Source organism: Heteronotia binoei, chromosome 8, assembly GCF_032191835.1.
Source record: "Heteronotia binoei isolate CCM8104 ecotype False Entrance Well chromosome 8, APGP_CSIRO_Hbin_v1, whole genome shotgun sequence".
In the NCBI taxonomy this organism is placed as follows: Eukaryota; Metazoa; Chordata; class Lepidosauria; order Squamata; family Gekkonidae; genus Heteronotia; species Heteronotia binoei.
Genome location: NC_083230.1, coordinates 40,894,587 through 40,918,687, shown reverse-complemented (window position 1 = coordinate 40,918,687; position 24,101 = coordinate 40,894,587). Strand labels below are relative to the sequence as shown.

Sequence of the window (24,101 nt, the reverse complement as noted above, 5' to 3'; positions counted from 1 at the left end):
TTTAATGTTCATATTTTTTCTGCAAACCTATGGGGCCCCCTAAGTTTGCAGAAAAATCTATTTGGCTAAGTGTGGCCCTGATACTTAGGTTTAGTTATCTGTAGATGGGGGCCACATTTGGGAAATAGATATATAGATGCTGGAAATGAATAATTATCCAGCCAATTTGATTGAATAGAAATTATCTAACATACTCACAGATATATTGCATTTATCTTATCATCAATATATCTAATTCTCAACATGACCCCGTCTGTGGATATTTAAATCCAGAGAATAGAGCCATGACCAGACAAGATAGATCTTTATACAAACTTGAAAAAAGCTTGAGGTCTGCAGGAAAATGTGAAATATTTTTTAAAAAAAAACACATTTAGAAGTTACTCCTCCCAAATAATAGAACCAAAGCCTGCCTCTTTAAGAAACAACATCCTCTGAGACCTCCGTGGCTATTCTGAGGTTGCTAAGCAACCACAACATTATTGCCAGTCAAAGGTAAAAGGCAGTGAGGATGGGGTAGGGCCACACAACACATGAGCAGCTTGCTACCACACAACTTTTACAACTCTGCCAGATTTCTTGCAAGGAAAGAATGCTAGAGCAGGGAAGGAGGAACAGCTGAGTGCCAATGTGGTATAGTGGTTAGAGTATCAGACTAGGAGACCCAGTTTCAACTTCCCAGTGGAAGACTGCTGGGTGATTTTGAGCCAGTCACTTTTTCTTAACTTAGTCTACTTCAGGTTTTGTAGATAAAATGCATAGGAGAATTATATAAACTGCTTTGGTTCCCACTGGGAAGGAAAGGAGGGGTATAAATGAAGCTAGTAATAAATAACAGTTGACTGGTAAGTGGGATGGTGAAAAAAACCAGGGGAAAGGGGGAAAGAAAGAGGGTATATGGAAGGGGATATAGAGAGAAATGTAGTGACCCTCCCCCCTCAAATCCTTGTGGATTCTCCTTAATTTTGAAGTAGTAATTCTCAGATGTAAGAATTTTACTCCACCTAAGAAAAGGGTGGAACACAATTTGAGCTTTCTTCTTCTTGAAGCAGAAACAAATTTATGAAGTCATTTCAAAACCTTTTTTTACCAGGAGAGTATGAAATAAGGACAGGGATTCCCATGAGCCAGCCCCATCTCAGGTGGCTGCATGTTGTACACTGCTGTCAAATATCCCGTAATTTTCACAATGACTCTAGGCTCTATATTAATGCAGCTGAACTATATCCTTGGCACTTGCACTACTTCCAGCAACATCCTCAGCAGACAGGTTCCATAAACTAAGAAGCTAAAATAACTTTATTAGTTTTTGCTGGTAACTGAATAAACAATTGTTTCTGGTCCCAATACTTAACTAAGGTCACATTTAGTTATGATGAGCACTCTACTCTTTTTGACTTATCAAATGCTAAGCTAGCTTTTAATTAATGTAGGCACTGGCCAAAATTACTTTAGGTTCCCACCCTCATTGGGAAGAAAAGAGGGGTACAAGTATCTAAAAATAAAATGAAATCATGATTAACAGGTGTCTGCCACATAAGACCTATATTTTTATTCCATGAGAAAAGAGGATGCAGACTTTCAAATATGTCATGAAGCATGATGAATGTTTTAGAGTTAAGTTAGTTAAACTTAAACAAAAATATTATTACATCATTCTAAAAACAGTGTAGCCTAGCTAATTCTCCTGCAAATGACATACCCAGCATAATTTTATGCCTCTCATTAAGGAATATTAAGTAACAATTTACCTGGGACTGTATCCCAATTTTCAGCAGAACCTACTTTTGAACTATCATTCCTTGTTCACCAGTTTAAAATGTTCCTTTATTAAACTTCCTATTGGACTCCTCCTGCATCAACCTGCAGTACTCTCATCTTTACACTCCAAATACTTATAAGCTGCAATGCTCCATATTAGTAATAAAAGAAAACATTAACAATAAACAAAAATAAGTTTTGACAGGCTGTTAAGAATCGTGTTTCTCTTCTTATGCTCTTGCGCAAGTCTGTGCTCATGGTAATATCACAAGATATCACCCGATTTTGATAAAGGGTAAACAAAAGGGGCAGCTACATATATTCTTCAGCTTCTACCCTAGTCAGACCTAAAAGTTAAGTGCGTGTATGGATGAGGAGAGCTGAATCCTCCCACCAACTGCACCAACCTTTTCTCTCAATCGGTCTCAGATATCAGAAGTCAACCAAAATTAAAAGGACAGTATTTCAAGCAATGAAGGCAGCAAGTCAAGACAGGGAAAGAATCAGTTATCTTCATCTACATGTATATTTTGATTTAAAAATTAGAGCCAACTCACTTATTCCCCCACTTTAGAAATCAACAGATTATAAAGATGTGATAAACATGGATACCATCATCATATTCTTGATCATAAATCTACTAGCAACTCTGTTGTCTTACACTATCCTCAACTTACATGCACAGGCCCAATTAGGTGGAAACTATTTAGCGCTTGGGCTCCATGAATCAAGTCTTTGATGTCAGAACAGTTATTATCCAGAGAAGCCAAATATGCAACAATTGCACCAATAAGTTGCATTATGCTTTCAAAACACCACGAATCAACACTGCTGAACACCAAACGTACTCACCATTAGTCTACACTGCTGAACACCAAATGTACTCATTATCCATCATGATGGCCACATTATGAATACCATTGATTTGAATATGACCAATACTATAATGCTAATTATACCTTTACTTCTAATACATTACTCTCCAGTGAACTGGATTTAGCAACTTATTTGGCAAGTTTCAGAATAAAATTAGTTTACTACTCTATAGTACAGACATGTTATGAGTCACCACTCTTTTGTAGGGTTGCCAGCCTCTAGGTGGGACCTGGAGATCTCCTGCTTTAACAACTGATCTCCAGCTGTCAAAGATCAGCTCCTCTGGAGAAAATGACTGCTTTAAAGGGTGGACTCTATGACATTGTACCATGCTGAGGCCCCTCCCCAAACCCCACCTCCTGGATCCACCTCCAAAGTCTCCAGATATTTTCCAACACAGGCCCAGCAACCCTGCTTTCATGGCATCCACCCTGGATCTTGTGATTTCAACAGAAAGGCAGGCCTATAAATAATTCTGTACTACCACCACCTACATTTTACATTTTCTGTTGATATAGTTTATGTGAGAGACAGCATGGTACAGTGTTTAAAGTGTCAGAGTAGGATCTTGGAAACTCAGGTCTGCCATGAAAACTTGCTGGGTGCCCTTGGGCCAGTCACATACTCTCAACCTAATCCACTTCCCAAGGTTGTTGGTAGAATAAAACAAAGGAGAAGAAAACAATACAAACTGCTTTAGATAACAATTGGGAAGAAAGGTGTGATACAAATAAAGAAATAAATGTAATGTTTGTCCCTGTTCCTACATATTACCAAATTCTGAAATGTATTCTTCATACCTTTCTTTTTTATTGAGAACAAATGTTACGCAAGGGGAAAAGTATAAAAAGTACCTACCATAGTCGGGTTTCCCAAATTTGTTGAACCTGAGCACATGTTTGAAAAAGCTGATGGCTGCTACCACAAAAGAGCTGCCAAGAAGTAAGTGCTAGGAAGCACGTTGGCAGATGTTGTGGTGGTCCAAGGCATCACATTGGGAAGTTCTGTACAATAGGCTCTGTAATGTCTACCCCTGACCAAGGGATAGAGAAGAATGATTCACTACCTGTCCTCTGATCCACTACTTCCTCCTGCCTTCTGTGTCTTGAAGACTTTTATCATTCACCTGCTGACTACTATGATCTCATTGCCCCTTACTATTATAAAATAACCTACAGTTGGAAATAAAACACTTTTAATTGTAGTTCATTCAATATTTGTATTTTAGGTTACTTACCTAAAAACATACATTATAATGTGTATATATAGCTACATGTACAAAATGAAGATCAATTTCCTTTGATCTACAAGAAATTACTCTGCATTCTCCATGCCACGGAGCCAGTTTCATAGGATTCTTTCTCAGCCCTAAAAATGTTTACATGTTCTATTGATTTCAGTAAAGCTCCCACCTAACCTCCAACTTCTCTTGCACAGCGGAGAATTAGATTCAGGACTCCTAGTACAAGGATCCACATTGCCTTCATCTAGCACTGCACCATTCCTTGCAAGTAGCTAGCATCCATTAGCCCTGTAACTTTGGGATGAAATTAACACTTTGGTGATATAAAAATTACATCAAGTGCTTTTTATAGAAGGGGAAAGCTGGCCACTGTGCTCCTAACTAATGGAATAGGCCTGACCTAGCTGTGCACCTAACAGATCCAGACTGTCATAGCCCTAAACTTGGAGCAATCCATGACCCTTTATTACTTTATGTGGATGATACTGTGCTTTTATCCTGTTCTAGAGTAGGTCTACGGCGGCTGTTGTCTCGATGTGCAGCTTTCCTCGTGAACACTAAGCTCCAGCTGAACTATGAGAAATCTAAAATCGTAGTCTTCTCCAAGAGAAGGAGTTCCTTTAGCTGGTTCATTGTGGGGAAAAGGATAGAACAACTTAAGCATTTTAAATATTTAGGCATTAATTTCCAGATTAATGCATCTTGGTCTGCACATCGTAACTATGCTATGAAAATTGCCAATGTTAGCGTGTCAGCTATAACACATTTTTTTAGTAGAGGCAATCAATTTGTGCCAGTAGCCATAAAGATCTTTAAGACTAAAGTGATTCCACAATTACATTATGGCATCCCAATCTGGATCCGTGATTTCGACCAATCCATCAAAATGGATCCTATAGAAATTCCTGTGGAAAGTCTTAGGCTGGCCAAACTGCGTTCTATACTCAGTAATATGCTTGGAAACTGGCATATCTCTATTGGCGACCAGAGCTTTGCTTGCTACTGTCAACCTCTGGCTCCGTCTTCACTATTTCTCTGAACCTGAGAGCTTGTCCCATATGCTCTCTGAATATAAATTGTCCACCTGGTCAGAGTATATTGCAGGGAAAATATGGGCCTATCCCTGGAATCATTGTCCATGCTGTCGGTTTCAGCAGCATTTTACCAAATTAAAAGTAGATTTTTGGACATTGAACACCAGGAATTATACAGTCTGGCCAATAAAACTTGTTCTCCACTGTGTTTTGAGATTCCTCTCACCATGGGGAAAATGGCTTCATACTTTTCCCTTTTATTCTTTTTATTGACAGCCTTTATTGACTTTTATTTCCCTTTTATTGACACCTGCCAATAGTGTACCGGATTTGTTACAAAGTCCTGGTTATTACCTTTAAAGCCCTATATGGCCGAGGACCTGCCTACCTTAAGGACTACCTCTCCCCATATATTCCCCAGATGGTACTGTGATCAGATTCTCAAAATCAATTAGTAATCCGTGGGCCGAAGGAGGCCAAACTGAAAGTCACCAGAGAAAGGGCCTTCTCGATTGTAGCCCCCCAACTGGTGGAACCAATTGTCAGAGGAGGTGCGGGCCTTGCGGAGCCTTGCCCAGTTCCGCAGGGCCTGCAAGACTACTCTCTTCCAGCTGGCCTTTACTTAATATGGAATCTACTGTAGAAGGAATACTGTCGCCACGGAAAAACCGTAAGATGCGTAACATCAAGATTTTAGCACCAAACTAACTTAGTTGGTTTTAACTTAGATGGTTTTAATGTATGATTTATACTTTGTATTGTTTTAATTGTTGAAATGGTTTTATGTTGTGAGCCGCCCTGAGACTGCTTCGGCGGGGAGGGTGGGATATAAATTAAATATTATTAGCAGCGAAGAGTTTTCTCTCTTGCTAGATGTAATGCTCTGCCCTCTGCCATATTTCTTGGCAGGTTTCACAAGACAACCTACTCTCTTAGATTCTGTCCTTGTGATCATACATCTGTTGAAACAGTCCCTCGTGTTTTGCTCCACTTTTTGTTATATTCACAGCTTCGTAACTCACTACTGCACCCCATTTTGGAGAAATCAGGAGGCTGTTTGGATGCCTTAAAAGTCTTTAGGCTCCTGAGTGGTTACTCCCCAAAAGACACTGAAATAGTAGCCAAGTTCATTTTTCTGGCCACCATAATACGATGTTTCTAAATTTTAATTGTACCTTTTGTATTTTATGGGTAATTTTTATTCTGCATAACTTGGTAATCTTTTTATTCTGTACAACTGATTTCTTTTATGCCAATACAGGCTGATGATGAGGCCTGTTACTTATAGCACTGGCACAACCATATACCAACTAGGAAATGTAGAAGAAGGTTTTCCCACTGATTCAAGCATGGAAGTGTACACCTTTACCTTATCTCTCTCAGAATACGGTAGCTGCTGCAAGCACAACCCTCTGCTTACAATATCAAATGTACAGGAAGAAATCAGTTAGCTAATATTCTAATTTTTAGTAAATAATTGCAGGACAATTTTTGACGAATTGTACCTAAGAGAAAAATAAAAAAGCATGCTTCCAGTCAGCACACATAATCATTGCCCACCTTTAAAGTCTTTCATTAAGACTGTAAAGTATCTGTAGGGAAATATTCAGAATTTACTAATATCACTCCATAAAGATTAAACATCTAAGCTGCACAACAGTTATTTATCTATTTATTTTATTCCATTTCTTTCCCATCCTCCTTGCCTAGGCGGGCGCAGGGCGGCTCACACAGACATGCATATGCATGAGTAAACACAGTAATACATTAAAACCACAGACCATGATATAATATAATATAAAAACATAAAATACCGTATTTTTCGGACCATAAGATGCACTTCCCCCCCCCAAAAAAAGTGGGGGGGGGAAGTGTGTGCGTCTTATGGAGCGAAGGTACCTTCCCCCGGGGGGGGGGCGATCCACTGCCTCCGCCTCTGATCCCGGTGCTTCCCCTGCGCCTGCCCGCCTGGTTCCAGCTTCTTCCAGCAAGCGCTGGGATCGCTCCACGCTGCCCCCACCGCAAACCCAGCGCTTCGCAAGTGCCGGCTGCGGAGGGGGCAGCGTGCTTCCTCCATGCCTGTCTGCCTGGCTCCAGCTCTGACGCTTACAGCAAGCACCAGGATCGCTCCCTCCGCCCTCCGATCCCAGCGCTTGTTTTAAGCATCAGAGGTGGAGCCAGGCAGACAGGCACGGAGGAAGCACCCGCCCCATCCGCAAACCCAGCGCTTCGCGAGCGCCGGCTGTGGAGGGGGCGGCATGCTTTCTCCGTGCCTGTCTGCCTGGCTCCAGCTCTGATGCTTAAAGCAAGTGCCGGGATCGGAGGGAGCGATCCTGGCGCTTGCTGTAAGCGTCAGAGCTGGAGCCAGGCAGATAGGCACGGAGGAAGCACGCTGCCCCCGCCGCAGCGCTCGCGAAGCGCTGGGTTTGTGGTGGGGGCAGAGTGGAGTGATCCCAGCGCTTGTTGGAAGAAGCTGGAGTCAAGCAGGCAGGCGCGGGGGAAGCTCCGGGATCGGAGGCGGACCAGTAGATCGCCCCCCAGGAGGAAGGTGCGTCCTATGGTGCGGAGCACCTTATGGACTGAAAAATACGGTACATAAAATATTTCAGTGCTATAATCTTAGTGTTATAAATATTATAACTGCTGTTGGCAGTCCTCATACCACCATATTCACCATGTTGTGAATGGTTTGGCATTTTGGCTTTTGATGCTGACTACAAGTCAGCAATGCATAACATTACCATACCTGCCATGCAGTTCAAGACAAACAGCTGAATTCTAAGAATCTGTTTCACTAATAGCAGCATCTTCTTTCAGTGAAACATGCTATCTTTTATTGGAGCACAGTTCCACTGTTAGCAGAACATTCACCGGATCCAATTGCATACATTCAAACAGTTCAAATGCTATTCTATTGTGACCAACTTTGAGGGGAGGGGAACTACCTGTGACTGAATTAAAAAGCTGTAAGTGCCTGGTCTTCAAGCCACCTGGTCTTCTGTGGGTGGCTTGGGGGGTATTGTGTGTGTGTGCATGTCTGGAAGTCATGGCAACTTCTGGCAACCCATACTGGGGCATGGAGGTCCTGGTATTCCAATGAGGTCCCCCAAGCACTTGCCAGGGTCAGCCTTGCTTAGCTTCCAAGATCTGATGAGATCAGGATTGCCTGGGTGATCCAGGTCAAGACCAGCATACTGCACAGTTAATACTGATCTAAACCACATTCTAGCAAATAACTGAAACTTTAATATATCTTAGTCTATGATGTTATGCTGGCACTTTACTCAGTCCTTCACACTCTAAGCACCAGCCAATTAAATGGGAAGGGGGTGCTAAGATTACAAATTAAATAAATTCAAAAGTGTGCTAGTTACTTATTAAAGAAAAAAAATACTCTGGGATGAATCCGAGGACTTCCTTCTACAAAGTCAGAAGTTTTCTTAGAAGTTTGTCAAATATGGGCAGGATTGTCCATAGTTGCCACTTTTATACTGGGCCTCTGTCACATCATAACTCTTCACTTACGGTAAGTAGAAGAGAATCCCTGGATCTAATCCTCTGTCTCTGTAGTACTTTAAAGAGTAATGCTTTCAATGTAAGTGTGAGTGAGGACCATAGTCCATTTTGGTAGATACTGAAATGTCACAGCAAATATTTAAAGGTAGATAGTGCAACAGCAAAATGAAATGCATTAGTGGAATCTTCAGATTAAAAAGTGATACCTCTTTATTTATTCCATCAGGTTTTATAATGAGAAAGGAATCTATAAGCCCTGTTAAAATATTATTTCCCCCATCTTTTGCCAAAACAAGGAGTCTCTTAAGTTCCACAGACTTTCAAAACTGTTATCTCTGTTAAAAAACTCCCACAAAAATCATCTTGGCATAAATGGAAATAGAATAATTATATATCAATATTTCACAACAATCCATCATGAATACTACCTCCAACATCCTTAAAAGAAAGACAGCCAGCACCACCATCATGTGCTATACTTACATATAACTATTAAAAGATTAAAGGCATCCTATACCAGGAAATCCATGGCACTGTGATGGCCATTCATATAGCACCCTATGAATATGCCCATATGTGATTTTGAACAATGTTTCATGACTAACTACCATTTAACCTCACTAGCATACCTCAGAGGTACTGATGACATATTCAGCATTTGGACTCACGGTGAGGAATCTTCAAGATATGTCACCCATATTTAACCTCCTATCATTTATAATAAACTGGGCCTTACTGATTCCAAGAATTATAGCAACTCTCTAAAAGCAATACTATGTTACATGAAAACACTTGATTCAGTAAACCAAATTACCACTATACTCACCTCAGTATTACCAGTTACTGTACATTATGAGGGCCACAGCCTACAACAGGGATGGACAAACTTGCTTAACATAAGAGCCACGTAAAATAAACATCAGATGTTTGAGAGCCACAAAATATGAATGTCAGATGAGGGAGGGAGGAAAGGAAGGGCGAGAAAGCAACTTTAGAAAGCAACTTTAACGTAAAATGCATTCTCCAAGCTACTGGCTGGGTTGGCGAAGTGATTTCAAGAGAGAAATGCCTTCTCCAAGCTGGCCAATGGGGTGGTGGGGGCTTCAAGAACCACACAATATGTGTGAAAGAGCCACCCTGGTCTACAGCAAAGTGATGACATACAATGAAATGTATTCAGATACAAGATACCTCAATAAACACTAGGGAAATCTGACAAACATTCTTGACCCTGAACTATCAATATATAATTTATTTATTTTTTATTTAATTGGATTTATATCCCACCCTCCCTGCCGAAGCAGGCTCAGGGCAGCTCACAACAGGTGGCATACAATAAAACATTTATATTAAAAAGCATTAAAAACAGTTTAAGCACAATTTGGTGCTAGTTTTTGTACAGATTAAGATGGTGTTCAATGATCTTGAGCATCCACTAGATCTAACATCTCGGTAATAATGGTAAATAAAATTACCCCTGAGAGATTTTAATAAAACAAGCCACATAAGAAACACAACATGACTTGCTCAATCATTATATATGATAATTAAAGATGCTGCAGCAAATCATAAATGATCTACAATACATTCTTAAGAGTGACAATACTCTAAAAGAAGCAGGAGGAGGAAATCCTATTATAGACAATCACCAACTTGAAACTATGTCTCACTGATAGCCAAATAAGTGCAAGACACCAACATCAGGGCCAAACCAAAGTGCCCGTTATGCCTTGTGATTAAAGCCAAGAACAGTTAGAATCTCTAACATCCAAGATTCTTTATGAATACACACAAAAGGTATATATTGTCAACAGTGTTCAGTAGCAGTTTATATATGCCAGACCTGTTCCTGTCTAAGAAAGAGGATGGCTGGAATGTCACGTCAGAAATGAAGAACGAGAATATAAGTAAACTCATGCATGAGTTTCTTAACCTGCCTGACTATTCTATTAAGAATCTCGAAGAAGTCAGACTAATTGATAACACTGCACAAGTGGAATTTGAAACAGCAGAACAAGATTCAATCAAAAAATATAATGGTGTGAACCAATGTCTCAGTTACTATTATCATAAAACAAGATGGAGGACATCACGTCTCTTTAAGATGAACACTCTTAAGAGTTACCTTTTTAAAATAAAACAACTGCAGTTACAAGCTTGCTACTGTTCAGTCAATTTCAATATCTGACAGCTTATGCTGTAGACTATGAAATCATTCTTTTTAATTAAAATATATGATATTTCATCAACTAGTGTCCCATCACTCAAGGTTTCTAAAACTCTGTCATAATGAGTCTCCTGCAATCAAGAAAAAAACTGACCACTCCTACGAATAACTCGCCACCCAATGGCACAGTATGTTTTCCCACTGCTGTTCCTTAGTACTACAACTGCACAAGCTCCTCCTGGTGACTTTGGTGACTCAACATTTACCTGGCACCTTAAAAAAAACACAAATATGAATAAATATCTCTTCATTTTACATGGTTGTAATCAACACTAAAATACAAAACAAAGGGTATACATTTTCTGCTAAATTTGTTGAAGAAAGTATTCAATTTCTACAAGCATTATGAGCCAATACATCCATTTCAGTGATTTCAAAAACTTTTAAGTTGATATTATGTAATTGTCAGAAAAGTAGTACCAATTCTACAGTATACCTGATGCAACTAGAAGATTGTTTACTGCAAGTAAACAAGGACTGTAATAGGAATTATTAGTAAAGTGACTGTAAACAGCTAGGATAGATCTGTGGTGTGCATGCACTTGAAATACTGCATATAGTTCAGATCACCATATCTAAAATAGTGCTGCAAAAGATGTAGAAATTGGCAACCAGAATGATCAAGGGCTTGAAGCAACATTCCTAAAAACAAAAACTAAGGAATTAGAAACTTTTCTGTTTGGAGAAAAGAGGTTTATAAAACTATGAATGGGACAGAGTAAATGGATAAACATGCCCCCCCACTCCACAGTGGACATATTTTGGACATATGAAGCTGCCTTATACTGAATCAGACCCTTGGTCCATCAAAGTCAGTACTGTCTACTCAGACTGGCAGCGGCTCTCCAGGGTCTCAAGCTGAGGTTTTTCACACCTATTTGCCTGGACCCTTTTTTGGAGATGCCAGAGATTGAACCTGGGACCTTCTGCTTACCAAGCAGATGCTCTACCACGGAGCCACCGTCCCTCCTCGATTATACAACAATTCACAAGCTCTCCATGAAGCTTATGAGCAGTAGGTTCAGGACAAATAAAAGGAAGTACTTTAAAGAGTAAACTACAGAATATAGTGACTGACAGTCCCAAGTTTAGTTGACTTTTTTTGTAACAGGAACTCCTTTGCATATTAGGCTATACATCCCTGATGTAGCCAATCCTTCCAGAGCTTACAGGGGACTTAGTACCAGGCCTACTGTAAGCTCCAGAAGAACAGGCTACATCAGGGGTGTGTGTTCTAATATGCAAAGGAGTTCCTGCTACAAAAAAAGCCCTGAATACATATATTCATAGAAGATGAGGTCATCAACTGTTACTAATCACAAAGACTAAAAGGAATCTCCATGTTTAATGGCAATGACAGGGAAAAGTTTGGACCTCTATGCCCCACTTCTAATAGCATCTGTTGGCTCCTGTGTGAACCAGAATCAATACTCTAAGCCAGTGGTCCCCAAGCTTTTTGGCACCAGGGACCAGTTTCGTGGAAGGTGTTTTTTCCACAGACTGGGGAGGGGGGTGTGCAGTGATTTCGGGATGATACAATTGTGCATTTTATTTTGGTGTGGTGGTTAAGTCCGCGGACTCTTATCTGAGAGAACTGGATTTGATTCCCCTCTCCCGCACTTGCAGCTGCTGGAATGGCCTTGGGTCAGCCATAGCTCTCGCAGAGCTGTCCTTAAAAGGGCAGCTTCTGGGAGAGCTCTCTCAGTCCCACCCACCTCACAGGGTATCTGTTGTGAGGGGAGAAGATAAAGGAGATTGTGAGCTGCTCTGAGATTCGGAGTTGAGGGCACGCTATAAATCCAATGTCTACTTATTACTATTACTACTGCATTGTAATATATAATGAAATAATTCTACAGCTCACGGCTCAGTTGCTAACAGATCATGGACTGGGGGTTGGGGACCCATGCGCTAAGCTATGGTGTCTTGCAAGTAAAAATTCTACTTCATGAGCTTCTGGCATTAAAGTTGTAAGCCACTGTATAAATTTGTTTGCTCTGGGGTAATTTTTCCCGAGCTAAGACAAAAAAGTATTAGCCGGAGACTAAAAAACTGTGAGCTACCTCATAGTTACTCAGCTTTGAGGGAACCCTGACCAGAATGTTAATCTATATGAATCACTGGTCTGACCCAGCATGGCAGTTCTTATGTTCCTATCCAAATCCAAGATTTTCATACTCCAAAACATTTAGCAACAAAGTCAAATTTTAAATTCTGGCAAATATTTGTACTATAATTTCAACAATTTAGTCTAATATTCTTTGCAAGTGGGGTGACACTGAACATGAAGAAATCCGATACGACTTGATATTTCATGCATCTATTAATTTTACATATTGTTTCAACATCACATGTAAAGATTCCTGTGACTGGACTCCCATACAAATATCCAAGACAAACAAATCAGTGAAGGGAAATGTCATCACTACCATCATGCTATAACTGCTGTATTTGGGATTATCAATGAACAATTCTTTGCCCAAATCATTCACACATGTTTACAAAGGTCACAGAAACCCTGATAATGATCATTTCATGACAGGAAAAACAAGTCAATTATAAAGCAGAATAAAAGATTTCAGCTACCTTACTATAAATTATTTGTATTATCTATTTGCTGAATCCTGCCCTTTCTTCAAAATCTCAACATAGCATTCAACCTCCTAACAGCCCTTTTCTTTTTTGGGGGAGGATAGGGTTGTTGTCAAGTCACAGCTGATTCATAGCAATCCCTCAGTTTTTCGAGATAAGTGATGTTCAGGTTCAGAGGTGGTTTGCCATTGCCTGACTGTGTGTAGTGACCCTGGTATTCCTTTATGGTCTCCCCCCTCCAAATACTAACTGAATCTAATTCTGTTTAGTTTATGATACTGGGATAGCATGGGCATGAAGTAGATTAGGTTGACATATCATTTCTTACTCAGACAAACTCAAAGTGCTCTGCTGCTAAAAGGGAATTAGGATCTGAGTATCTAATCTATAAACCAAATATACTTACCATGCTGGCTGTATTACTAACTATCAATTTTCTGATGTGACCATTTAAAAATGTAAAAATTGTTGATACTAAAATTTTCATTTTACTTGAGCAATGATATCACACACATGAATTCAAATATACCTTTCATATGTCATCTTGATCAGTGCTGATATGTTTACAGACAGGATTCTAGCAACAATTTTAAAGAAACATTCCTGTACCTCAGAAAGGAGTTTTATGTTCTTCCTTCAATCTTACCCTATTTCTGGTGATGCCTTCCTTCTCTGCCTCCACTCACACCTCCCTAAGCAACTGTTGTGCCTCCTCAGGGAGGTATACATCACATGTAAACCAAAGCCTTCTATTCCCATTGCACTCTGAGCAGCTGGCAGTTCTGGAGTCACAGGAAATCTACATTTCTATCACTACAAATCTACTAAAGGCATGTGTTTATGAAGGTCTTCCTACAGGCAAACAGCTCTAATAAACAAATATTTTAAAAAACCAAGGCCCAATGCACTTACAATGGGTTGCAGTTGTTACATTCCTCAGACATTCTAGCACAAAATCAACCATGACATAAATGATACCACAATAACAGACATACCTATTACCAGTATGATCAGGGCTGCAGTCGGTTCCCTGGACTGTGTCCCATGGACTGATCCTACTAGTCTATCTGGACTAGTAGCAGTCAACAGAGGGACTGACATAGACCCCTTATGGCTTGCAGGATTTAAACAAGCACTTGCAAAACCCTTCATCTGGCTGAATCCTTCACACATTCTCAAATTAGGAACAAGAAAACTTCCTACTGTAAAAAGACACATGCTGGCATTCATCCATTCTTCAAACAGCTCCCAAATCCTCATACCCACTCCCCTGAACCCTCTCCTTAAAACAAGTGTCATTCCATATTAAATTCTACAGTTATATGTCCTATACACGTGGAGCACAGATTCACAGATGCACCAAAGAAAATAACTGAGGAAAATCACCATATACCTAAATTAAACCATACTAAAGATGCAAAGTTATAGATTAAGTAATAAAACAGACCTATAAATTACTGAATGATCTTTCTAGAATTTTTCAGAAATACGAAAATCAGGTACCCTTCAGATTCTCTATCAATTTTCCCCAAAAAATGCTGCTAAACTAACTTAATAAAAAGCATTACAGGTGAAGCTCATCAATGGAACGCATTTTAGTCAAAATATTATACACCCTGTAATAAAGATATCCCCATCACTTTTTAGTGGTAATTTGGACTTGTAATATCATTGTTTAATATAGAAATCCCATACAACTCAGTGGGACTTGTTTCCAAATAACATGGATGCAAGTATCGAAAATGAGATGTAGAATTGATAATTATCTTTACAAAACTGTAAAACACAACAACATCCAGATACATGCTAGCTTTTGCAGAATAAAAATAAAAATTCATTAATTAAACTAAACATATAATCTATGGTTCTACCTGTCCTACAAATGTTCAAGTACTAGATGTCCTACTGAAATCACCATGAACATGCACACAAGTCTTTTAACCAGGGCCCATAAAAGGAAAACAATCCTGGATTTTCTAATATTCTTTTAGGAGAGTTTGGATATGAGAATCTGAAATACTGGAAAACTACAATCCAGAACAGGGTTAAGTATATTTCTTTCTCATCAATTTAATAGGGTTAAAAATGCTGGACTTTGTATGTAATATGAATTCTCAAACTATCCTCATTAGCTTTCTGAGGCTTAACATTCATAGATTAACCCAACAAACATCCCAAAGCATCCTTGAACAACATCAGTGAAGCTCCTCAGATAAACTGCAGGTGAACATAAGCAAATCTATGTTGAAAGTTCTTGTTATGGTCCAGTATTATTAGTAAAATCAAGTGCCATCACAAAATGTATTCAGCAACTTTCCATCCCAACTGATTCTGCCTATGGATTTCTAGGCTTCCGGGTAACTCAATACGACTTCTACACTGTTGCTGTGAATTCTACAGCTTCAAACTTGGAAGTCAATCTAGGACAGCCAATAGAAATTACTTGTGTGCATTTATACATTTCCTAATGCAAAGTGCTAAATCTCCAACAGATAGCTGGGCCTTAGATTGTTTAAACAGAATTATTACAAAACAGCAGTTACTGTCCATATGAAGAAACTAAAATACTGAATTTTTTTGGCTTAAAACACATCTTTAAAAGTGTCTAAAATCCACATTGTTGCCTAAAAAATAACAACTACACACTGGTGAAAACAATACAATATTATTAGTAAACAATATATTTCCATTATTAAAAACAACCACAATACCAACACTACGAATGATTTCAAATTTTAAAAATCAACACCACCAAGAAAGGAATATAGAAAAAAACTGTAAACTGAAATTACCAAAGTCTAACAAAAAAACCAAACCAAATTTCAGTAATCATTTGTGGGGGAAAAATGTTTATTTTAGAAATAGAAGCCAAAACCATACTTTGAAAAATGAATTGTTTTGATAAATAGTAATTTGTATATTGCTACCATTTATTTAAAAAGCAATATTTTCCAATTCATATTTCACATCCATACACAGTTCTAAAGTCATGCTAAAGTAATTATTATTATTAAATAAGTTTCTAATACTACACTAATCTGTTTAGCAGAACCAGCTCTACTATGATATCAATTTTAAATAATCCATAAAGTGCTTCCTATACTGTTTGTTCATTTAGGAAGCATAATGCTGGCAAAAGTAAAATAAAAAACAATTCAAATGCTTCACAGCCATAAATAAATGAGGAAAAACTTCTAAATGGTGAGACACAATAGGATTTTAAAATGTGTGTGTGGGAGAGACACACAGAAGGTGAGGATATTATTTAATTTTCACATCCTAAAAAAGCCAAATGCCACCTCATGCTCAATACTGCTGCAAAAGTCCTTATCAACACTCACCGCAAGTAATACTGTTTTAAAGCGAAGGCAGAATTAGAGCAACTTCTGGGAAAGTTAAACTCTTCTACAATTTCTCCCCACTGATTCTTCTCCGATACCTGTCAAAAACAACACACAGAGATACACAAGAAACACACACAACGTCGTTGGTAGCGACCGTTCCAAGGGCTGCCATGAGACAAACGCACAGAATAAATATATAATTTGTTTCGATTGGGTCTGGAACTGCATTTCCCACTGACAGCCCCTGGAGATATGATCTTGCTCCTCCCCTTGTATTTTACAACGTTTATTTTATTGAGGAGCGAGTAAGTGAAAGGGTTTGATGCCGTGGAGTGGATTTGTTTTTGTCTTCCCAGCCTGGACAATAACCAATCGGGAATCCCTCTGTCGCCTGCTTTTAAATCCTCCCGCGGTCCGTTAAAACCCAAAGAAGTTGAAAATGAGTCAAGAAAGTCTCGGCTGGGGCCGCCCCCGCCGGCTGGGGGTGCAGGGGAACCGTCCCGCTGAGTCTCCCCTCCGCCAGCTCCGTAGACACAGAGAGGCCTTTCTTTTGAGGCCTACATTTCTGTCCCTAGCCTTGAAGCCTAAAGATGGCTATTTGATTACACACCGTCTTGGCTGCCCCTTTTGTTATTTCTCTCTGGAAAGGGCTCGGAGGGCAGCGCCTGGTCCCCCCCACGGCAGCGAGGATCATTTCCAAGCCCATGCTCCGTGCCGATTATCGATGTTAAACATGCCCGCTAATTTTGAGTTGAACTAAAACTGCACTCAGACTCTCTCTCTCTGGGCGCGAGACACACACACACACTAAAAGCGGCAACCACAAGCGGAAGAAACTGCTTCACACACAGCTTTTGCCATTCTCCTCTCAAGGAAAGGAGGGAAGGAGCCCAAGAGCGGGGAATGGGGGCATCGGGAGGCTGCCATCGGCACCCCCAACCCCCCCCCCCTTCCATCGCTTCACTAACAAGGCCAAGCCACCAACCTGCCTTGCCTGCTTCCTTCTTCCACTTCCCCCCCCTGCCCGATCCAGCCGGGGAAAAAAGACTGTTCCCGACCCCCCCGGCTTCCCCCTCGCCCTCCCCGGGTCAGAAGAGAGTTTCAGGAAGAGGATCGTGGGAGGGAAAGCCGAATTAAAACTTCCACTCACCTTCCCAAATCCGCCTAAAGTGGTGACTCGGGTGTAGAGAGCATGAAGATCCAGTTCCTTCCCACCCACCACAGGGATCTTCTTAAAAGGAGATCTGCCAAAAGAGAGACACACAAAAACAACTTGTCAACTCGGCCCCCCTTTTCTCCCCCCCACAGGGGGCCGCCTTGTCCTTCAGGGAAGGGGCTGGAAGTTAAAATCGGTCGCTTTAAACAGCCTCCCCCCCGCAATCATCCCCTTCCATCTCCCCATTTTCCTCACCCTCTGCTGTGGTGAAACTGCCGCAGCTCGTCCAGGAAAGCGAGTCCCTTTCTTCGTTGGTCTGGTTGGTTTTTGCCAGTTGAATTTGCCATATTTTTAAGGATTAAAAAAGGTTTGGGTTTTGTCTCCTTAAAAAAAAAAAATCCAATAGAAAAACAACAACAATCCGCGGCTCCTCCTTGCCTTTTAAGAGACCCAGGTTCCTGTGCTCGGCCGGAGATCAGCCATGGAGAGGGGCTTGTTTTAAAAAAGAAAAAAAGAAACGAAGAAAAGTTTAAAAGGAATAAGGGAGCCCGGCGAGAGTGGTAATTGCGAGTCCTGTCTCCACACAACACACAGGCAGAGAGAGGGGCACCTCTCGGTAATTCTTGCTGCTGCCGCTGCCTGCCTTGCCTCTCTCAGCACCACAAACCCAGCCGATCCAGCCTGCACATGAGACTCAACATGGTGCTGCTGGATCACACAATGAATTGGGTTAGTGTTGTGGTAGGGTGGGGGTTGGGGAGGCTGGAGTGAGGTACTGACAGTGTGTGTGTATTACAGACGCGGCTCCATGAAATCTCCCCTCTCCCTCCCTCTCGCTCTCTCTCTCTCACTCACACACACACAGTACAGCGGCGGCGGCGGTGGCGGCGGCAGCGGGATTCACTTCTCTCCTCTCTCAGACAAAAAGATCTGAGGCCGCCGTGCTGCTGCCTGGGCGAGAGCGCAAGACAGCGAACCCCAGAGGCCGACCGAGGCACTGCAAAAGGCAGCTCTGAAATGGCAAAAGCCAGCCCTGCCAGCAAGCAGTTCCTGGCGGGGAACAATAGGCTTCTCTCGCGGCTAAGGGCTCATCTGCAATGTGCCGCAAACTTCACACAAAGCCGGGCGGAAAGAGAAAAGGCGGGGTGTGGGGAGAGAAAACGGCTACTACCGGTTGTTCCAGGGTTAGGGGCAGAGGAAACGTTCCATTATTCCCACACTTTCAAGAGACGAAGTTCTTTCCAGATTTTCTGAAGAAGAAAAAATGGGGGAGGGGTATTAAATGTTTTATATGTGAATGGATGAACTGTTTCCTCAAATGAAAGCAAGAAAATAATATTCTACAAATACTGTCAACATATTAACTGGAAAATACACATGGTTTAGTATACTGTACTCTCTCTCCCTAGTATACTATATATGAAATGTGTGCACATTTCTATCACAATATATATAAACTAGTAATTTTATAAGAACACTTGACCACCACAATTCAGGATGGTTCAAAACAAGGCATTAAAAAGTTTCATGAGGTAAATGGTTTCTAAAGATTCACAAACTATACATACTGTCATCAGATGTTTAGAGATACCTTCATCATGAGAAGAAGTATATCTAAGTGGTGTCACATAGTGGCTGATAGTAAACCGGGAGTCCCAAGCTCAAATGTCACCCCAGTCATGAATTTACCAATTTAGGCCTAAGGCAAGCCTCTGTTCTCTCAGTCTCAGCCCTTTCACCTGCAATAAGCAGAGCACAACAAGGATCTTCCCGACAGGGAAGTTAGCTATAATGTATGTTAAATACTATGAGGTCTTCAAATAGTTTATATTATTATGCTTGGATATTTTAAAATAAAGTACATATATCTAGACAACAAGAATTGCTAAGAAAAACTGGTCTGAGTCATACCTGACAAAGTCATCTATATATTATTGTTTGTTATGTATTTTGTGTACATATAAATATGTATATCTTCAATGTTTCTCAAAATAAAATAAATAAACTGGCCAGAGTGTGGTATACCAATGCAAGTCTTATTAAGTCCTATTAACAATCAACACTCAGGATTTCCCTATGTCAATTATGATTTGCAATCCCATCCCTCTGGAATCTCTTTAAAAGAGTGACTTTGTGAGTCCTTGATTATTGTAGAGCTACAGAATAGTCCTAAACAGTTGTACCCATTGAGTTTGGAAGGATGTGATTTTCAGGATTAAATTCTCAGGCACCTTAGCCTGGAAATAAAGCAGCACAAGGAGAAGAGATAAATGAGGAGGAAAAGGTGAAGTATAGAATTACAGAAGCTAGAAGAGGGGTGAACTGTTAAAAGGATATATGCAGCAGGTGGGAATGTGTGGGTGTACTGAATGTGTAGGTGTGTTAAGTGCTGTCAAGTAGTTTCCTATGAATTAATGTTCTCCCAAACATCCTATTGTTAACAACCTTGTTCAGCTCTTGCAAACTGAGGGCCATGGCTACCTTTATTGAGTCAATCTACCTCATGTTGGGTCTTCCACTTTTCCTAGAATAATTGTCTATTCCAGTGACTAGGCAGATAGATGGGATGAGATTTCAGAACATTTAAAAACTGCCAATTATGTATGAACTGGTCTCTGCTTATCTTAGGGAAATATATGTTTATCATGTTAGATCCTAGAAGTGTGTATGCAAATGCTTTAATCTGAGTATAGAAATGTATGTTTCTGGTAAACACAGACACTGCCTAAACCACTTAATAGAATTAAGCAGAGAAGCATTTTATTTTCAGAAATGTCTCCCTTCACTGTGTCCAAACATTTACTTTTCTAAATACAGGTAACAGAACTTGTAAAGAATAATGAAAAGGTCATCTCAGCTCCAATTACAATGTTAAAAGTTTGTTTATGGAAGACCATGCCACTCATCTACATTGAAACAGATTCCTTTCCCAAAGAAATGGGCCTTTAGATAAGCAATTTGCTGTCCTTGGGAATTCAGATTTAATATGTGTTTCAGAATCAGGACTCTGCCCATTTAAAGTAGAGTAGGGATAGAACCACACTGTAAAGAGCATGCCATCTTAATTTTAATAAAATATTGACACAGGTAAACACTTGCTTCTTCCTTAAAATAACGATATGATGTGAGTTAAGAGAACAAAGGTAATCTTTTCTCTTCCCAGCCTTATAACATACTTGGTTTTGAGACCATGTAACTCAATTTAGGAAGAAGTTGTTTAAAACACAGTCTGTAGTGAACCCTTCAAAGAAATCTGTATCTCTTTTATACCATCCACTAAATTAGTTCAGAAAAGTAAAATCTATTATTATGGTGCTCCCCCCCCCCAAACTGATTGTCCTTTCATCTCCAATAGATACTTGGTAAAAACCTGCCCTCCAGGTTATATTAATTACAGGGAAGAGAGTGAAACTCCTGCTTGGGGTCCTTCTCTGCATTTCAAGTCTTCTCCCTGAGATTCTTTCAAGTGGTTTGTAAGGTTAAAAATTACACACATCTCACTCGCTAAGGATCCAGTCATATGCACACTTCCTTAGGAGTAATCCCAGTTGAATTCAGTTGGGACTTCCACAGTAAATGTGCATCATCAATCCAAGTTATAATTCGAAAAGCTGCCACAGCGTATTTTGCCGATTTTTGCCTTTAAGTGTCTGCAGCAATTGTTTTAGGAGCATCACAGCTCAGTTGAGACTTTTCACCGCCTCGTGGGAACCTTAGCTTAAAATCGTCCTCCGCTCTGGAAGGAGACTTGTAAACAGTCCTCGAATGACTCAAAAACTAGGTGTCTCCCTCCCGCAAGTGACTGGGACTTGACAGAGGCGAGTGATTCAGTACCCTCGCCTCAGCATGTGTGTTAACTGTGGCACGCAGCAGCAAGAAGGCAAGGCTAGTCACATTGCGTAAGTAAGGCGAGCAGGATTTCCAGGCTAAGCGCAGGCACTTGCGCACGGTCCCTTACGTAACTGTCAGCTGGGGATTCCCTGGAGGGGGTCATTTTATTCAACCATTAAACCGACCCCAGAAGCAGTTTCAACGCGCCTTCCTTGCTGCCGCCCTTGTTACCAGACCGAGGCTGCTTCTGCGGCGGCACCAGAGCCAACTGCTGCCTACTAGCTCTTCACAAAATGGCGGCACCCACGGAAGGAGCAGCCCCATTTTGTGCCCGTGGAGCTGTCAGTGGATTACGGGCTCGGCTCAAGGGGGGGGCGGGCGGGGGAGGAGCACGAAGGCGGCGGACAAGTCGTGTTACGAGCGAGCTAGGGAGGGGGGAGGCAGAAGCGTTTCTCCGCTCTCGTCCGGAAAATGTCACTTTATCTGAAAGTCTGTAGAGGTAGAGTAGGCGGAGCCAAAAAAGCAAAAAAAAAACCACCCCCGCTGAAGTGAAAACGAGGAGAGGCTGCCGCTTCTCCAGTCTCTTCTGTGAGTCCCTTCTGGATTGGCTGTTCTTGTTTCGTCGGGTTTTTTTTTAAATATTGGGAATGGAGATCACAGCCCTTCCATCTCGGATGTCTTCTCAGCTTGGCAGCCTCGCGATTTTTTGCCTCCTCCCCTTCCGTCGCGACGCAGGTCTCCACCCCGTGGAGGGAGTTGAGTGCCGGTCACAACAGTGGGATGAAATAGGAGAGAATCTGCCGCTGCTTCTGTCTCCTTTTTCTTTTACATTTTGGCTGCTTTTGAAGTGCTTTTATTACCATTATTGCGTTGATTTAGATCGCTACTCACCCTCCCAGCTTTTTTTATCCACATTTTTTCTTCCGGAGGATGAGTAATATAAGATTATATTCTTAATACGGGTCATGTTTGGGAGCTAATTATTGTTTAATTTTTCGTTTTATTGTGCCTTTCTGAATGTGTCGTCTTGTTAAAATGATTCTTGGAGTTGCATTGCTGAGTAGTTTGCGCGGTATTACTCCATGTAAGAATCTAATTCCAGGGCTTCGTTAGTAGCATATCTTTTCAAACAAAGGGCTTTTCCTTGCCGTGTGTGTGTGTGTGTTTGTTTTTTAAAAAAAAAACTTTGTAAAGCCTTCTCTGGTTAGCCTTATGACTTCGCTTGTTTTAATTATAAGCTATTTTAGAATCTTTAGTCCACGGATCTGATTTCTGACAAAGGATGAAAAGTATAGATTGAGCCTGAGCTGCTGAGATGTAGGTTCTCTGCCGTGAAACATATTGTTAAAATTCATGGTTCGCGTTTATCAAAGAGCAAAATGTTTCTTTGAAGCGTTTTTCAGTAGATTTAAAACTCAGTTTTTGGGGTGCTCAAACTGAGATTTCAACAGTCTCGATCCATATGTAAACATATGTAAACAGTTTAAACTATTTGATTGGTATTATATTAATTTAAAATAAAAGCTGAAGTGTAACACTGCTTAGCTGTATATTTGTAATTAATATCAATGGGAGTATTCACTTTCTCAGAACGTAAGTAATGCAGTTTTTGGTGGGCTTATTTATACCATAATTTACAAGGTTACTGCAAAATAAAATCACTGTGGTCTTTTCGCCAGTGCTACACGATGCCCACGATTCATTTTTGTCTAACACATCTACTTCTCTTTTTTGCTTGGTCTTTCTTTGTGTAATGTTGGTTAGCTGCTGTTCCTGGGAAGATGTCAGGCTTGTGTGTGTGTTCTTGAGGAGTAGACCATTCAATTCTGGATGTCTTTGGTCTCATTTTTAAGTATAGGTGCTGTTATTGCTGATAAAGAACTTGCTGTAATATTATATATATTACTGAAGTGCAAGCTTCATTGGATTTATTCCCTGGTGAGTGTGCACATTGTCAGTAGCAATGTGGGTTTTATCTTGGAATTCATGTAACTAGTATGTTACATCTGTTCTCTGAAGACTTAGCCTTGTCTTTTGTAGGTTGTAACCCTGCAGTATGTTGCTTATTCAACAAGATGGCAATATGTTTTAATGCTAGAAATTTATACTGTGTTTTATGTGGCCGCTATCTTTGTTAAAATCTTGACAGTTCTATTTAACAGACTGACAGCACAATCCTAAGAACGTTTTCCTGGTAATAAGCCCTATTTAATAGACCAGAGTAGAATTCAAAGTAGACCTGCTCTCTAAGAGCAGATTGCTCTCTAAGTCTGCAACCCTAAATCCCATGGTATTCATTAGGAAGACATGCAGATAATTCCATGCATGCTGAATCAGAAGAGCTTGGTGGTGCTTGGTTCCCATGTACTGTAAGTATGTTTATGATTATGGTGAAAGTTTCTACTCCTCATGATCATAACAAAGGTAAGTCTAAATAAAAACTTTTTGTATGGGTCTCGAGACTTCCACTGAATAGTTTCGAACTTTCACAAAGGATACTATTTCTAATGCAAGTCATTCA

At 40.5% G+C, this 24,101-nt stretch overlaps 1 protein-coding gene across 2 annotated transcripts in view; it reads right to left on the bottom strand.

Annotated features, from left to right (window-relative positions):
* The window catches only part of ARID2 (AT-rich interaction domain 2), a 176,285-nt gene extending 157,500 nt beyond the window's left edge, over nt 1-18,785 (bottom strand). The window contains exons 1-3 of one of the 2 annotated variants that reach the window (XM_060244949.1): nt 18,005-18,785; nt 17,744-17,837; nt 16,591-16,688 (exon numbers count right to left, since the gene is read on the bottom strand). In XM_060244949.1, coding sequence (XP_060100932.1) covers nt 16,591-16,688; nt 17,744-17,837; nt 18,005-18,096 — 284 coding nt within the window. In that variant the 5' untranslated portion in view covers nt 18,097-18,785. Of the gene's footprint in view, nt 1-16,590; nt 16,689-17,203; nt 17,341-17,743; nt 17,838-18,004 lie in introns of those variants that run through there. The other variant, XM_060244950.1, reaches the window with a different exon arrangement.
* Between the last annotated feature and the right edge of the window lie 5,316 nt (nt 18,786-24,101).